At 40.4% G+C, this 17,368-nt stretch overlaps 1 protein-coding gene across 2 annotated transcripts in view; it reads left to right on the top strand.

Annotated features, from left to right (window-relative positions):
* The window catches only part of LOC110954467 (leucine-rich repeat-containing protein 49), a 37,002-nt gene that overhangs the window by 2,935 nt on the left and 16,699 nt on the right, over positions 1-17,368 (top strand). For both annotated transcript variants that reach the window (XM_051940920.1, XM_022199052.2), the window contains exons 8-11: positions 4,756-4,899; positions 11,532-11,593; positions 13,874-14,021; positions 16,311-16,394. In XM_051940920.1, coding sequence (XP_051796880.1) covers positions 4,756-4,899; positions 11,532-11,593; positions 13,874-14,021; positions 16,311-16,394 — 438 coding nt within the window. The remainder of the gene's footprint in view (positions 1-4,755; positions 4,900-11,531; positions 11,594-13,873; positions 14,022-16,310; positions 16,395-17,368) is intronic.

Raw genomic sequence — 17,368 nt, 5'->3', positions numbered from 1 at the left:
CCCAGCATTAGAATTCATGTCTTCATGCTCATTCTGAGCCCTAAATCATAGTCCACTGACTTATAAAATGAAACATATTCAGGGCAGATATTGTAGCCAAACTATGTGCCTGCTACTGACTAACATCTTGTAAAAAATGATTGCTGTTTTGTAACTTCTCTTTATACAAACAAATGAATCATATCTAGCATTCTTTTGCATTTTACACTTTTTGTTTTTGAAAACAGAAATCGGATCTACGTTTTTAGGTACTTAACTCTAATATTTGTCTGAGAGCAAAGAGCTGAAACCCATCCGAACCCACAAGCTCTTGTCTGGGGTCTCCTCCCACATCCACTTCCTCAGTGACCCTGACATAATTTATTCAACAGGCACAACTGTTTCTATGTTTTCAGCACCACGAATAGTTTTGAGCTGTAGCAGACTATAGTGCTCTGCAATTATTTGCATCTAAATCTGTTATTGGGGGCTGTTTGTTCAGCCTCCTGAACAGAGCATGGCCCTTTCATGTTAAAACCTGAGGAATTGCATGATGTCAGATGAGGATTTCAACAGCTTCTGGTAAACGAAGATAAAATAGAAAGGCTTCCCTTGGTCAAATTAGTGTTTTGCCAGGATGCCGCCTACACACCTCCTCAGAGAGCTACTTCAGATCTCTGGTAAGACTCCCTCCCTTTTTGGAGTTGGCTGCTCCTTACATGAGCAGGCATCCCAATTACTATTCAATGACTGTTCCAGTGTTATTTTATTTTCCCTGAAAGCGGATGTTGTGCTGCCTCAAGCACTGTCGATCGGCGTTACCTAGCTACATCTCTACAGTCTGTTTTCATAGTTCTTGTGATGTTACTATTGAATATGTGACTTTAAAGTGAATTATCAAATAGACTCCTTTGTTCTGTCTTTGTTGGTAATGAGAGCACATTGCATTCTGAGGTAGTCATTTGTTGGCAGACACTTGTTGTGGAGCAGATGATAAATCTATTATTCTCAGCAGGCTGGGTGTCCTTTCAGTCACTGACCTGAAAACCTCCCGTTTTGTGCACTTAAATAGCTGTTCAGTCATATTTATTCAACATTTTCCAAACTTACCACAGATCTGACCACCCCCATGCAATTGGAATTTGCTGCACAGTGATGATCCAAAACTATGAAGTGAGTGAAATCAGGTTGCTGTTTAGTCACTTATGGCCCTAGAATACCAGCTGCTTATCCTCCTTCCTTTTGGGTGCTTGCTTTGAGCATGGACCGTATATAACTGTTGTCCTTTCTTTCTCCCATTCTTGAACAGAGAGGCTCACATCACTCCAGGCCTGTCTCTTTACCCATTTCTTTCTGTTGCAGGATGTTGTTTTATTTCTAGTTTGCTGGAACTATTCAAAGGGAAATATTCTCTTTGGGAGTGTGCATTCAACCAGCATTCAGCCTCAGTGACCAAGTGCTGGGGTTACAAATTGACGTGGCATTGTTGAATAACCAATTGTTCAGTGTGGCAGTGATGTTTTCCACTTGGACAGTTTGAGTAAATGCTAACAGGAAGTAGTCTAGAATACCCTACAGGGTCTGTGAAACGATGAATAAGTATCGCCCAGTTAGAGAAGTTGGCTGAACTTGTGTCTGTGGTAGAAATTGCTCCTACAAGTCACGATGGTGATTATGATTAAGTTTGACTCAATCTGTCATGTTTGGTAGGCGTATCATTCTGGGATATGGTGAGAGTGGGACAGGGACTTCCCTCAAGAGTACTGGAGGTTTTGCTGTGACTAATGATACTTGTTACACAGCGTTGTCTGTTGTGTTTTTGTATTTTTTCATTGAACATGCCAAGAGCTGATGTTACAATCTCTCTTGGTCTCAACTCACCAGAAAAGACCTGGTTTCTGTCCTGCATGTGAAACTATCATTTCTTACAGTTTAATAAGTTTTCTTTGCATATGTCATACACACAACATACATATTCTACACTATCACAATCATGTCCCACCTCAATGAGAAGAAATCTTGTTAGAAACAGAGGTCAGACAAATTTAACGGTTGCACCACATTACTGCGGTCTGGATTCTGACCTACTCCTTTGGAAAACACCTAATTCATGGTGTGTAACACAAGATTCTCAAATGTTTTAAAATGAGGTTATCAAAAATCTCCTGTTCAGAGATACTGTGTCTGTCTGATACACAGACACTTGTCCTGTGTAGGTCAGGGATTCCCCAAGTCTCTGATAACAGTAACTTTGAAAGCATGTTTCAGTGTTTTGTTTTGGGTTTTTTGTTCATTTTAGCTTATTGAGGGATGGATCACTGGACATGCAGTTGTATATCATCCTCTTAGTGCTTTACATTAATGATTTTATGTCTTGGTAATTGAACTACACAGTGTTCCAGTCACAGCCCTGCCTGTCTAATCTTTTAGTTACTTTTAGGGTGTCCTGTGATTGTAAGATCATGTGATGACTGGAGGTATTCAGTCCAGCTCCACACAGATACTGTAAAGACCTTTGAATGCAGCATGAGTGTTGCTGTATTATACAGTACAGAGCTGAACATTTACTTAAATTTGACTCTCTCTCTGTACTTATATTGATTGTTAGTGCCAAAATGACACATTTTACACTTTGTTTTGTGCTTTTTGATTTGTTTGAAACACTTCTTGTTGTTTTTAAAACTGCCTGTTAGATAAATAACCAGTAATGTCAAGTTCCAGAAAGAGATAACCCTCAACAGTTTAAATTTGGCTGCCCTTGATTTAGATTTTGAGAAACATCAATCCTCATGACTACATTTTATAAACTTGTCAAAATGTGCCCATTATTCTCTCTGGCCAGTATTCAGAAACTATCGCATACTTTTATTTGTATTTTAATGACCTTCTGTCTGCACTCCAAAAAACAAGACATAAACCAGGTGCAATTAATACAAAATTCTACAGCCAGAGTGCTGATTAAAACCAGAAGGAGAGCACATATTACTCCTCTTGCTGCAGTAGTTCCCTGTAGGTTTTTGTCTTTTTTGTAAAATTTTGAGAGTGGAAAGCCTCAGACTACAGACCAAACATTAAATAGGTCGCTGACATGGGAATGCATTTGTATAAGTGCTAACTTTTATTACCACAAAATGTATATTTAAGAAACAATGTCAAGACACCCTAAAAGTAACTAAAAGATTACACAGGCAGGGCTGTGACTGGAACTCTTTGTAGTTCAATTATCAAGACAAAAAATCATTCATGTAAAGCATTGAGATGATGACATTCAGCTGGATGTCCAGAAAAAAACAAAAACAAAACACCGAAATATGCTTTCAAAGTAACTGTTATCATCGACTTGGGGAATCCCTGACCTACACAGGACAAGTGTCTGTGTATCAGACAGACACAGTATCTCTGAACAGGAGATTTCTGATAACCTCATTTTAAAACATTTGAGAATCTTGTGTTACACACCACGAATTAGGTGTTTTCCAACGGAGTAGGTCAGAATCCAGACCGCAGTAATGTGGTGCAACCGTTAAATTTGTTTGACCTCTGTTTCTAACAAGATTTCATATTATGAAAGTGGGACATGAATGTGATGGTGTAGAATATGTACGTTGTGTGTATGACATATGCAAAGAAAACTTTTTAAAATGTAAGAAATGATAGTTTCACATGCAGGACAGAGGCCAGGTCTTATCACGGGTGCACACTGCAATGTCCAAAGACACTTGACTGTTCAGAAGACACACCTGCATAAAATTCCATGAAGCAAGCTATTCTTTAAACATCCATCCATCCATGCACCGCTTTATCCTCAGTAGGGTCACAGAGGGGGACAGTGCAGCCACTCCTTAAACACCTGACAATAAACCTCTAACTACAAATAACTCAAGATGGAATGAGGCATGGTATCTTCTCTGATCTTCCACAGAAAAGAAAAGAGCTGACACCTCACCCAACTTCATCCCAATCACAGGCTGATAGAACCACCAGGCACCACTGGTACAGTTTCAACACATTCATAGTGTGAAACTGAAATATATCCGTCCATTCTAATTGGACCAAGGACCAAAAACTTGCAGAACCTGCTTTCTAAAATGACTTATTGATGTTTTCAGAACAGATGCTGAGTAAAATGACTTGATTTCTATTTGAGTTTAGCTACTTGTAATTGTTTTATTCATAGTTAAATGTATATTCCATTGGAACTTCAGATTTTGTGTTGGTACGCAATCCTTGAACTCCTGATGCCCCTTTTTCATTTTCCTCCAGTCTGCATTGTAGGGAGCAAACACATCACTTCACCGTTAACAGCTCCTGGGGATTCATCTGATGAATTTAAAATGTCAGTCTGACAGGGGCCCCTAAGTGTTCTCTCCCAGACACAGAGGTGGAGAAGGCAGGGTAGGATTTCATCATTGACTGGCCCTTTAGCTACTTGTTTGTTATTATGGTTAGGAAGGTCACACAGAAGTTGTGGCCTGAGGTGACATTTAAGATGTTTCGTGGAATAGTTCATTGGTAATAGTCTGGAAATTCTGGATTCCTTGCTCATCTAAAACAAGGTGTTTGTGTGACAGAAGAATTTTAGATAGCTGTGAACTTCCTGATTTCTTCAAATACTAGTACATTATTTAAATACCTGACTGAGCACTGAATGTGTACAATTTGAGAGTGTTAGACTGCTGTTGGTCATGCCACCTCTGCACCTCTCTATATGTAGAATATAATTATCTAAAATGCTGTTTTACATATACATATTTGTGTCTGTGTGCTTTCATCCAGATCTGCAGGCTAGAAAACATGTCTCACCTGCATGAGCTACAAGTGTTGAACCTGGCAGGAAACTGTATCTCCAGAGTGGAAAACCTGCAGGGCCTGGACTCTTTGACTGAACTCAACCTACGGCACAACTGCATCTCTCATGTGGTAAGGGGCCGCTTTCCTAACTAGTGACAGCTTAAGGTGTTTTACTCACTGCATGATTAATAATCTGCTTCTTCTATAGGAAAAAATGCCACACGTTGATAAGAAACTTACCCTTGTTTTCAGTCAAAGCTGAACTTTTCTCATTTGTGAGACATTGCTTTTTTTTTGTTTCCACCAGTTTGAAAGTGCAAATGGGAATTAAAAGGGAATATAAGATGTTTTTTTCCCCAACAGATTAAAAATTAATTAACTGAAGCAGTTGTTAATTGTGAGTAAGACAACTGCAGGTTTGAGCACTTTTAGGCTGCTGCCGTTTTTGAATTTTATTGTTTACTGCACCTTAATATGCTACCATGTGCATTAGCACAGCCTTGCTGTGTCTAATCTGTAGACCTTAGTCCAATGCATCATGCAGATGTATTGGTTCTAGGGCTGCAATTAACGATTATTGTAATAATCAATTAATCAGTCGATTATTATTTTTTGATTAATTGATGAATCGGATAAAAAAATACATTTTTAAATTCTGCTTCTTTATTCAGAAATCAAAGACTTGGAATGACAGAGCAAATAAGATCATTGTAGTGAAGCCTTTGTCTTCAACCATCTACAGAGGCCTCATGTCAGTGACGATCGTGTTAAGGATGCTCTGTCAGACAGCTGCATGCTGTGATGTACATGATGTCTTTCTCATTATGAAGCCTGTCAATGCAATTCATCCTGCCTCACTCCAACACAGACCAGTGGCTTCACTCAGAAGTTGTCAGAAAATTTAAAATTGAGGCTCCATCTTTAAATTATTACCACCCCTGTGTGCAAGTTACGTTTATTTGTAATGCATATCCAAACCATGTTTAAGTTGATTGAAGTGAAATAAAAAGCATCTCTCACAGTCACACACGCCCTATCACTGTCATTAATCTGCTAACAAGCAAAAGCTAGCATCAGGCGAGCTAACAGAAATAGGCTACTGACGTTACATTTCCTTACTTTAAAGCGGAACAAACGCAGGATAATGTAGTGACTTAAAGTGTGTGTCCACTAGATGACACACACCGCTTGTGATATGCTGGTCTGGTTGCGGTGCGTTTCCAGCTATGATCCGGTGTGTTTACCTGCAGCTCATTTGCATAAAGTAGACTCGACTTCTACTGTCCTCAAACATCTAAACTAGCCTTCAGTGAGCTAAAAGAAGGACAGCATCAGCTGCTGCAGCTTATTCACCTTCAAATGATTTCAGAAATATTTTTCGCTTAAGTGTTTTCGAAATAATACAGAAAGTTTGCGGCCGAACCGCTGTGTTTATCACGCTCATCTGTCGGACGGTCAAGCTGAAAGCGCGGTTATGTGAGCACGTAGTGGTCCGCTCGTGGCCATCCGCCATCCGTGCGATTTTCAGATGCGTGCGTTGCCGTGTGGGAAAATCGCATGTAGTGGACAAGCAGTTTGTTTGTTTTTTTGTTTTGATAAACTGTTTTCTCCGTGTCAGTCATGTTTCATTTGTTGAATTTACTCTTCCTTTGAAAACACCGCCTCTGCTCTGCCTCCACCTCGCTCTGTTGAACTACTCGCTCTGAAGTAGACGGCTCCGCGACATGGCAAGTGACGTATGAATCACGCAACACATTCGTTGCCAATGCTTTTAATAATCGATTATTATTGATTTTATCGATTCGTTGTTGCAGCCCTAATTAGTTCAGGGCTCTAATGATCCTAGCCTGGTTACAGACTCTAAACTACAGCCAGCCTGTGATTTTTGAAGTTCCTGCAGCTACCGGTAATGAAACACAATTTTTTTTCTACATTTTGAAGAACAAAGAGGCGCATACATCCTCCATGACAACTGTTAGAAAAATGTTCCTCATAGGATAAAGGTGCAATTAGCATGCTTTATTATATCACATCTTTTGGACCAGATCCTTCAGATGGTTAAGGTTCCTTTGTTATGGGCTCACATGGAGCAGTTTTTACTGTCACAAAAAACAAACAGAGAAATGACATCAATAGAATCTTTGTAAGAAGGTTTGTGGTGAAATGTATCTTGTTGGTGTTACCTAGGGAGACATAGCTCATTACCCACAACCTCCCACCAACTTTCTGGCACAGTGAAAGAGAAACTGGATATTCTAAACATGCAAATTCACTCCCTTTGGTTTCTATAGTTTTAATCTGATAAACAGAACAGTGCATGCCAAAACAGGCCCCTTCATTTGTATGCAAATCCCCTAAGCCCTTTCCTGCTTTTTGGGAAAGGAAATAAAAACGGAATCCAACTTTGTGCATCAAATGAAAGCCCTTCCCATCACTCACCCTGTCCTCTGCCTGCAAGTTCTGTTCAAGAGCCACTTCCAGTCCTAATTATCAGATGTAATGTTTTATTTGACACACATGAGAGAAAAAATGCTACTTCTCAGCAGTTTCTCCGGTCTCTGTCATTAGTGCTGCTTGCTGCCAAGTGCTTATATCAGGCACAAAGTAAATAACCATCTTCCAGGTGCTCAGGTTTTTCCCTTTCACGAAGGGGATGGCAGATAAAAAGCAAAACTATGAACTAGAAAAAAAAATTCTGAAAACTAGGTTTAGACTTGACGATATGTTTACTCATTCATCCAATACATAGAAGCATTACATGTTATCTGTATGTATAGTGTATGTTTAGGTGGAATCTTTATGTACATTTAGACACTTGAAATCATATACTATGTTTAACTTATCTAATTTATTGTTTTGGTCCAGTAAATTCCGTGGCAACTGTCAAAATCTTGTATTCAGCATTGTTTTCATAGTTGTAACCTGTTTTTACTTGAATCCATTACATTTTCAGTTTGTTCTACTGTCATGATTACGACATAATAGCAGATAACACAGTGGTGATTCATCCTGTAGCCATATTTGAAAAGGTTTGCTATTTACACTCACTCTAAGGTGGGTCTTTCCATTGGGAAATCCTGTGTCAAGTAGTAAGCGAAGCATTTTGTATTTTTGGCAGCAGGAATGATGATTTGTTTGGAAGAGAAACACAACCACTATGAGCAATGATAAAACAGACAAAGCAACAAGGTATCCTCCAGAGGCAGACGGGCTTTATGGATTAGCAGGAAAAGGGCTTGTCTCTTTTGTGAGGCAATTGAATCGAGCCGAATCAACGTGGTGAATCTGTTATCCTCTTGGGTAGTTTCACTGTGGATTCATTAGCTTAATACAGTGTGTAATACTTCATTTTTCCCTTTCGTATGCTGTCACAAAATTTTCAATTACATCTGAAATTTAAAAAAATGAGTCAGTTACTATCAATTATGAGTGTCTAGGTCATTCAAATCTGACCTGAGGACATGGAGACTGTTGCTGTTTCATGTAGCTGTTAGTATAAAGAAAAACTTTTAACTTCTGAACCTCAACAACAGCACAGCAGCCTGCCCTTAACACCACGGCATCTACGATTCCTGTCCACATGTGCAGAGGCCAGATGTGTCCCGGCAAAGATGACATCTCAAATCTGTGCTCTTGAAAGAACAACCGCAAAACCCAGCGGCTTACAGTCTTAGAAACCCCCTCAGCATCCACGTGTACCTGTGTTTATTTGAGGAGCTTTAATGCTCTTTTGTGGTGTGTGCTGTTGCATGCACCACAGGCAGCAGTGATGAGAGGTTTTTTCTGTGTTTGTGGAGTAATACCTCTGCCAGTATGAGTGTGAAAAATGAAGACACGCAAGCTGTCAGTGAGAAGAGGGTGGAGCCGCGATAAAGAGGTGAAGGCACGGGCACATAGACGCATAAATACACACCTACAGCCACACACACATACTGCAACACAGCTGTACCCAGCCTCACAGCAGTCCTTTCAGCTGATTGGCTCTGATCAATCAGGTTTTATGAAAAAGGGAGCACATTGGTGGGCGATTGCTATGCAGCTCATCGGCTCAGTGATGACATCATTCAGTCTGAGACAGGGCTGCTATATTTAGTTTCAGACAGCGTGCAGAGGCTGGTGCTACACGAGCATCTACACAGGGCCTGGCATACACAGAGATTCTGGGAATGTGGTGGATGGTCAGTATTGCCTAGCAATGGATAGCATGACTTGCAGTTTTTTTAAAAGAAAGAAAGAAAACTTGCTATACAGATAACTTGACTAAAAATTGTCCCATATTAAAAGTCCGAATGCAAATAATGTCTATTAATATTTAAATACTTTTTCCTCATAAGAATTATGATCCATCTTTACAATCAGTACTAAGCTACACTAAATAAAGCCTCCATACTTCAGTGTATTCTGAGTTTGAATGAGGGTTGAATGAGTCATTAATGACCATCAGGTGATTTTGTTTTACCACCATGGAGCCACAAGCTGAAACCACAACAATACCTTATTGTCACGTTATATGCTAAAAGCAAACAAGCAGTTGTCAACTTACCTATTCAGCCGTCATGGTTGAATAGGAGTTATGTTTGGAGCCGCCTGACAAATGTAAGTCCAATGTTATTTTCTCTTTAAGCTCTAGTTTGATATTAACGAACCACTGAGAAAAATGTCTGGGTTACTTTGGCCTGTTAGATTATAACTTTGTCTCACTATACATCCTGCTGGACAGGCAGGTAAAAATGGCATAATGAAGTCTATCGGTTGACCATTTCTCATGTTTAAGCATTTCTCATATTGAAACAAAGCCACCATGCACAGTAACCCTCTTAAAAAATATTTTATTTTTCATGTCTTACATGCCATACAAAACCAATCTGTTAAACAGGCCAGCCTGTTTGGTTCCTTGTGGGGGATAAAAGAGTATGTTATGTGTCTTCTCTCCTCAAGACTACTTCCCATCTCTCTACCAGCTCTCATTGTAAAGCTGTTAAACAAACATCTTGCCAATAGATGAGGCCATAATGTTTAAACTTAAAGGTGGGGTAGGTAGTATTTTTTATAGCATCAATGAACAAGAATTCCATAATAACCCTCAGCTTTTTGTAATTCAGGTGGTCTAAGAGGAAACTAGACTTCTGAACTCATCTTGGCTCTGTTTTCAGGCTTTAGAAAATCTAGACTGTGAAGGGAGACTTCAACCATTCAGGGCTTTTCACAGAGATCAGTTGAGAGAGCTACAAAGTCCACAGTGGGCAAAGGACATGGTGGGGCAGTGGAAGCCCTTTACTTAGGAGACAGGGGTTTGAATTCTGTGTAAAGCCACAAGTTAATGTGTTTGATTTGTCTGCATATGCACAGACTTTTCTGGTGGAAGTTTGCTTTTTCCAGATGTGTACCTATTGCAACTTTAATTCATAAACTGTGAGGGAGTACTCTCTGAGTGGCAGAATCTTATCATGAAAGCTTGTTTCTAAGCTGAGATGTGAGCAGTTATTAGTGTGAATTTTGATGTGTCTGTTCATAAAGGCTTTGCAACTTTAAAATAGATACTATGAAGCTCAACAGTTTTGTACTATAGCAGAAAATACAGTGTGGTATATTTCATGGAATAATTTAAATGAAAGATCGTTATTGGTCGATAAAAAGAGAGAATCCAACATTGTCAGCAAGAGTTTCACAGAAGGTTTACAGGGACCATAGTTTTATTATCTTACTAGATACATACAGAAGCACATATAATAATGCACTGTTAATGTTGGATACTGTACTGTATTTCTTATAATTATGTAGTGAGCTTGTTGACTATTGATACTGATAACAACATAAGGTCCCTATGTTTATCTGTATGGTTGTGTGGATGTGGGTGGTGGAGATTTTCGAAATATTGACAAGCTGCTGATGTGTCGTACAGTTTTCTGTAGAGGAGCTAGCATAGCCTAAATGCTAAGCTAATGTCTCATTTGAACAGAGACTGGCAGCAAAGCTGGAGGAGGCTGCGAGGCGTTGGCTGCAATACGGGTGGATGCTGACGCAGCTCATTCAGACTGCTGCTGGGAGTGTCCTCTTTGCTTTCAGCATGTGCAGCACTTGCCATCCACACACACATTCACACACAGCCCAGAATTACACTGACATCTGATTAGTCGCTATGGTTATGACATTGCCTTTGTCCCTGTGTGTCCAGATCAGCATGCCAGCTGTCCAGCTGCTGCTCCTCACCCCACCCCCTCACTAAATCTGCATCGATTTTGATGCTGAGCTTGCCTGGAGGTAAAACAGCCCCTCATCCCAGTTAGTTTCCACTGAATTTACTCCAGCTATTGTTCTTGCGTGATGAGATGCAGTAGCATAACGAGAGGCTTGCTATTTGTGCAATGGGATGTGTATGTGTTTCAGTCAGTGTTTCGAGCTAGCTTCCTGCAGCAGGGGATCTCTGCATTAGCGCAGCACTCTCCCTGCTCTCCCTCCCCTCCCCCTTCCTCCTCATGCTCTCTCCCTCACACTCTCTCTCTCCCTTGCCCCTCCTCTCCATGTGCAGACAAGGCAGCGTGCTGTATACGTGTGTATGTGTGTATGTGTGTGTGTGTGTGCATGCGCAGGGTGGATGGGGATGCTGTATGCTGAAGCTGAGAGCTGCAAGGTGACTGAGGGAATGGAGAGGGATACAGAGCTCTGACGACAGTGACGATGCAGTGCCCTCTTCCTGAGCACCTTCGCCTCTTTACATCCCTCCATCTCTCTACCTTCCCTCTCCCTCTTTCTCTTTCTAGACTGAGGTGGATCGTCTGCCCTGCTTGCAGCGCCTCTTTCTCAGCTGCAACAACATCACCAGGTAAGGGCTTGTACTGCTTAACTCCCTCCTCCCCACAGGGCAGGGACAGGGATGGTGGCCGGACAGTGCCACGTCCCCTCCCATGGCTTCTGGCAGCTCCTGGCTAACAGACAGAAGACACACAAACACCTGCAGCCACTACAGTCGCACACACACACAGATTTGCTTTAGTGGACAGTTTGTGTAACCTAGAAAACAACAGACTGGATGTGTTCTTTATTGTTAGTGTATTAAAATGCTGTTATGTAAGAAATGGGTGTGAGAATTCCTTAAAGTTAGTCAGGCAACAGAGGAGCAGACTGAGAAAAGGTATTAAATAATGACAAGTTAGACGGTTGATTGAATTCATGGAAAGCATAGCCAGGTAATGGTGAGTGGGATGAATGAGAGGTGTGTTTTATACCTTAGTGTCAACATCAACCTTCATTACACACTTTTTCCAATATCAGTTTTTTTTCTTTGCTTTATCGTCTCTGAGCACAGCAATCAAAAATGTTTTACAGTTTTCCTTGTTAAAACAGCAGAGCCTCCTCATTGACATAGGCTTTGTATTTGCCCAGTAAAGAAACCTGTATGTGGGTTTCAGGGTGAGACGGTGTTCACTGGCCTCCTTGACCATAATCACCTTGTGATGCGATAGATCTGACCTGATGTTTCATCCCAGCCCTGCTGTTCTAGTGTCTGAATGCTTCAGTATCTGATACACTGTCTCAGAGGGAATCACGATAAAGTAACAGGCAACAAATAATCACTTTGTACTCTTTGACTTGCCAGGACTTTACAAAGCGATATCCTGCTCCAGGCATGATATTTGTTTAGATAATTTACATAATTTGTACATGTCTAATTCTTCTTTGCTTCAGTATTTTTAAAGAAGGGTATTTTGATTAAAACAGAACTGCGACTGTATAGACTGTATAGCTGTAGTGGCAGTGCAGAAACCTGGTGTGTGTACCTTTTGAAACTATTTAAAGCTGATAGGAGAGCAGTTGTGCTCTGTTGCTAGGTAGAGAGACACAGCACACTTGTCTTCCTGGTGCAATCTGTTTACCCAGTAGACGATCTTGGAGCAAAAATCCTTTGTGAATATTAGCAAATATTAATTTAACTGATTGTAATTATTGCATTTCGGATGAAACCTGCCCCAATTTGGTTTGACACTTTATGAAGTTTGAGCAAAGCAGAGCTAACAATCACAACTCAGTAAAGAAAATCTCAGTAAAGGAACTGTAGTGCTACTGTACATGAAGTTTGAGGCTACACAGTTTTCAACCACACCCTGCTGTGTATGTACAGCTCACGTTTTTGATACTGGACCGTTGGTAGCAGCCACAGACTGCTGCAGGTACACTCAGCATAGCTGTGACTAGTATTGAGCTGTTTTATTATTGTAACAATACCCAAAATAGTGCTGGCCATTGTGATTATGAATACAGTCATGCTGAATATATTAGATGCAGTTAAGCATTCTTTATTATAGCCAGAATATATTTTTCTTATTCTGAATTATTAGAGTTATTCGACTGGGATAAATGAATAAAAACCAAGAACTGTCTAGGTTACTGCATGTATTAGAGTATGTAAGAGTGTTCGGTTGCGAGACTTACATTATCCCACAAAACAGTATGTTCCATTGCATAAGGGAAGTCTGACTGTCTCTTTGAGATCAGAGAAAAGCTTACTGTAATTAGAAAAACATTTTCAAAATGCTGCCATTTCCCAGCTATCTCAAATGAAATGTGAGTTGTGAAATGTTGTTCAGTATTAGTATGAGCTTTCCCATCATTCACAGCTGGTTGTACTTGCTTTAATAGTTCATCAGAGGTTATTATCTGACCCTTTTTAGCATTCAAAGAGACCTTTGGCTAAGATCAGACACAGTAGGTCCATAAGTCATTCCAGGCAAATGATTCATGAAGGTTATTATCACAAATTAGCACTGATCAAATCTCCACTGCCTCACATAGCATGACTCTGCTGTTTCATGTCTCCTTTTGCCACAGGGTGATATCAACAGCCCTCATTGCCCCCTGAGTAATGTCAGGCTGCCAGAGTGCCTGCTCAATTGCCAGCTTACCATGGCTTGTTTTAGCTTGGCTCCCTTCTGTCAATACAAGCCAAGGCAAAAGGTTTCAAAGTCAGTCAGTGACTTCACAAAATTAGGTCGTCATGCCTTGATATTATTGTACGGAACTCAGCGAAGCTTGTCTTCAATATTTGTGTTTTAATGCATAGGTTTAATTCTTGAGCTCATTCAGAATGTTCATCCTTCATTTTCAGTTTTGATCAGCTAGCCTGCATTGGAGAGTTGCGATCCCTTTCTGAGCTCACCCTGGATGGGAATCCTGTAGCCCTGGAGACATGGTACAAGCAGGCCGTCCTGCGCTGTGTGCTTCATCTGAGACAGCTGGACATGAAGCGCATCACAGTAAGACTGCACTGTTCATCAATGTCAATGTGTGTTTTAAAGATAGACTGGCAACCAGCCAAATACTGCTCACGTTTCTAATTTCTTTTTGCTTAATTTCCAGACATTAATGGCAGTAAATACCATGACCACAGTGGGAGAATATAATGTACATTGTGCTAAGTTTCCTCTTCCAAAATAAAAAAAAGATGGATGCACAAAGATTGACAGAATTTGAGGAAACTTTATCCAACTGTAACTCATCATAACCATAAAGCTGTAAAAACTTCTAAAATCAAAGCTGCACTGTGCTCGGTATTTCCATACATGACATTTATGTTGAGCTAATGGTCCAGATCTTTATGTCACTCTACATAAAATTTGTTCCTTCAGGCAATGTTCATGTTAATTCTTGAGAGTCACCACAGTTCAAAACAAACTTATTACAAACCAACATACAATAGCCTCCCATTCACTGTCAGTCAGGCATCTCCAAGCCAATGTACACCTTTATGATGCTGTACTCTTTACTTTATGTTCTCTGACGTTGGCACAGCATTTATCATGCTCTCTGTTGTGTATTAGAGTTAAATATGGACCAGTGACTAAACTATGGCAATAAGCTAAGCATGCAGAGTGTACATCTATACACAGTCTAACAAAACAATGATTATTCTTATAAAACATCTTGTCACTGTATTTAAACAGTGTGCCAGCAATGTGCTACAGTGAAATATCTGCATGCTTTTAGAAGCTGTCAGGCAAGGAGCACCCAGGTCTGAGCTTGTACTTTAAAGGAATCTGTAAGTGCCACACACCTTGCCCTCAGAACATAGTGCTGATACGCTGAAAGGAAAACCGTTGTAACTCCAATTTCAGCCATTTTCATGTTTTTACTTGAATTTTAAGATACAGGTGGTCCAAACAGATTTCAGGTTTATCAAGTTTCATGATCATCAGGGTCTCTCTTTTTTTTTTTTTTTTTTTTGCCTTTTTCGGCTTTATTCGATAGTGGCAGTAAAGGTAGACAGGAAATGGAGGAGAAGAAGAGTGGGGGAAAGACATGCAGCAAAGGAATCGAACCCGGGCCGCTGCGTCGGAGACCAGCCCCTGTACACGGGTCACCCGCTTAACCCGTTGAGCTATATGGGCACCCGATTATCAGGGTCTGTTAAACTCCTCCAACAAACTACAAACCTGGAAACTTGGCTGTTTTATTTGCAGAGATTTTATATCTGGAAGATGCAAAGTATTGTCTTGACAACAGAAATGTCAGCTGAGCATTGAAGATTCCATTTTTTCAAACTGCATCATGATATTGCTGGGGGGAAACTTTGTATTAGCTATTGAAGACCTAGATTTTTCCCCTCCTTCTGATTTGGAATGGCATGCCTTCAGTGCGCTTGCTGTCATTCTCCTGTCAGAGGCATGCCTGACTAATCAAAGACTGGCTGTTATTTATGAATGAAATGGGTGTTAATACTACAAATGACGAGAAAGTTCAAACAGAACTGACTGGAGCTTTAATTCTTGATGAAAGAGACTATCAGATGGCTTAGTTTAACATATCTTATGACTGAATGAAAAATGTATAACATACATGTATATAATTGTATCATTTAGGTGCAGATCCATTTATCATGGCACTAAGGGCTCCCTTATTAGGGGCAACTATTAATCTTTTCAGGATAGATTTTGGATTCACAGTTCAACTAAAAATACTGTCGTTGACTGAAACTCTAACTGCCAAATTGTTAACCTAAGAGACTAAATGGCAAAACAAAGACTGTATTATTGTTGAAAAATAGCACCATTTGCAGTCAATACAATATTGATCAGTTGGACAAAACAGCATATGCCCTTTGGTGGCTTTACTTAATTTTAGTGAAGGCACACAGATCTAGTACTTTTTTCTCCACTGCCTGACATCATTGCCATGACTCCAGAGAGACTAGCATTTTGCCTCTAATGATCAGACAGAAGCATCGCCTGTGCTAGCTCTCGTCACAGACAGCTGAATATCCCCCTGCTCTTAGCTGGCACACTCAGATTGTGTTGGCAGCATTGCATTCTGGGAGTTTTGGCTTTCCCCAACAGCTGGGCTCAGTTTATCTGAGACTGAAAATCAGACGGATAATCCTGTGATGCAGCCGGCTGGTGTGATAATTTTTCCCCCAGCCTCCATAGTGGTCCATTTCTGGTGTAGAGAACCGTCTCCCTGACAGCGTCTTTTGTGGTTCCCCTCTCTCTTGAATAATTCAGAACTCCTGAATGGAGCGACACTCTGATTGCGCAAGCTATCTTTTTCAGGACGAGGATCGGCGCATGGCAGGTGTACAGGCTCGAAAAGAGGAGGAGAAGAAGAGGGAGAGTCACAAGCAGACCATTCATAAGGTACCACTCTGATCTGAGTTACTGTTGGTGTCTTTGTCTGTCTGGATTGAGAATTTATAGCAAATGCAAATTGCGGCCTATGTTTCAGACCGTAGATTAACAAGTGTTCACTGAATGCTTCGGTGTCTTTTTTCTTCAACTTGATGTCAGACAATTGGTTGTGTTTTTTGGTAGGAAGATGGTGATTACTGTCAAAAGTCCAAACTACTAGCTATAATTGATAGCATCAAAGCTTTTAGCTTTCTAAAAACGTCCCATATTAATGAGGAGATCTGATTTGTGTCTTGCATATCTGCTGAATGCTACATGTGGTTTAAGTCCAAAGCAAATGACCTCTTTAGCCTCCTAATGGTTTTTATATGAATCTGCATCTATTTTCTTTTTAGGTTCATCCTGCCTATAAGAACATTTTCAGTGAGAAAACTCTAAAGTTTTTAGGTTTTAGATTTTTTGATCGTTTCGCCCAGCATTTTACCTTCTTTTTTGTGTCTTCTAACTTACATGTCTTGAGACTGATGAGGCTGTGTTTTAGTAGGTCAATAAATAAACTTTTTGGATGCTTCATGGGCTAAAATTTGTAAAATGTATCAACATCAGCTCTACATGACACAACAGTCCTTTTGGGGAAGTGGGGGCGGTACACTGTCCACAGGGGTATTTGTAGTAGGGTCTGTAAATTTCACTCTAGGTCTTTAAATGGTCTAAGATGTTCTGCCTTGCACATGCATCTGTTTTGCAGTAAATGTGATGGTGTGTGTGCCAAAGATCCTGCTGGGTCTTTTACTGAGAGATTAATTCTGTGCAGAACTCATTGTCTCTCAGTAACCTAACTCTTGCTAATCCCTGGTGTTGAGAAAATGTTATATTGAATGCTGCAGCCAAGGGTTCACAAGGGCGAAGGACTCACGATGAATTGATACTGACTCACCTCTTCACTGAGGAGTGGCACATTCCATAGCCGAGCATATCGAAAC

The sequence above is a fragment of the Acanthochromis polyacanthus genome, chromosome 2 (assembly GCF_021347895.1).
Source record: "Acanthochromis polyacanthus isolate Apoly-LR-REF ecotype Palm Island chromosome 2, KAUST_Apoly_ChrSc, whole genome shotgun sequence".
Taxonomy (NCBI): domain Eukaryota; kingdom Metazoa; phylum Chordata; class Actinopteri; family Pomacentridae; genus Acanthochromis; species Acanthochromis polyacanthus.
The sequence above is the reverse complement of the archived record's forward strand: the minus strand, read 5'-3'. Positions and strand labels throughout refer to the sequence as shown.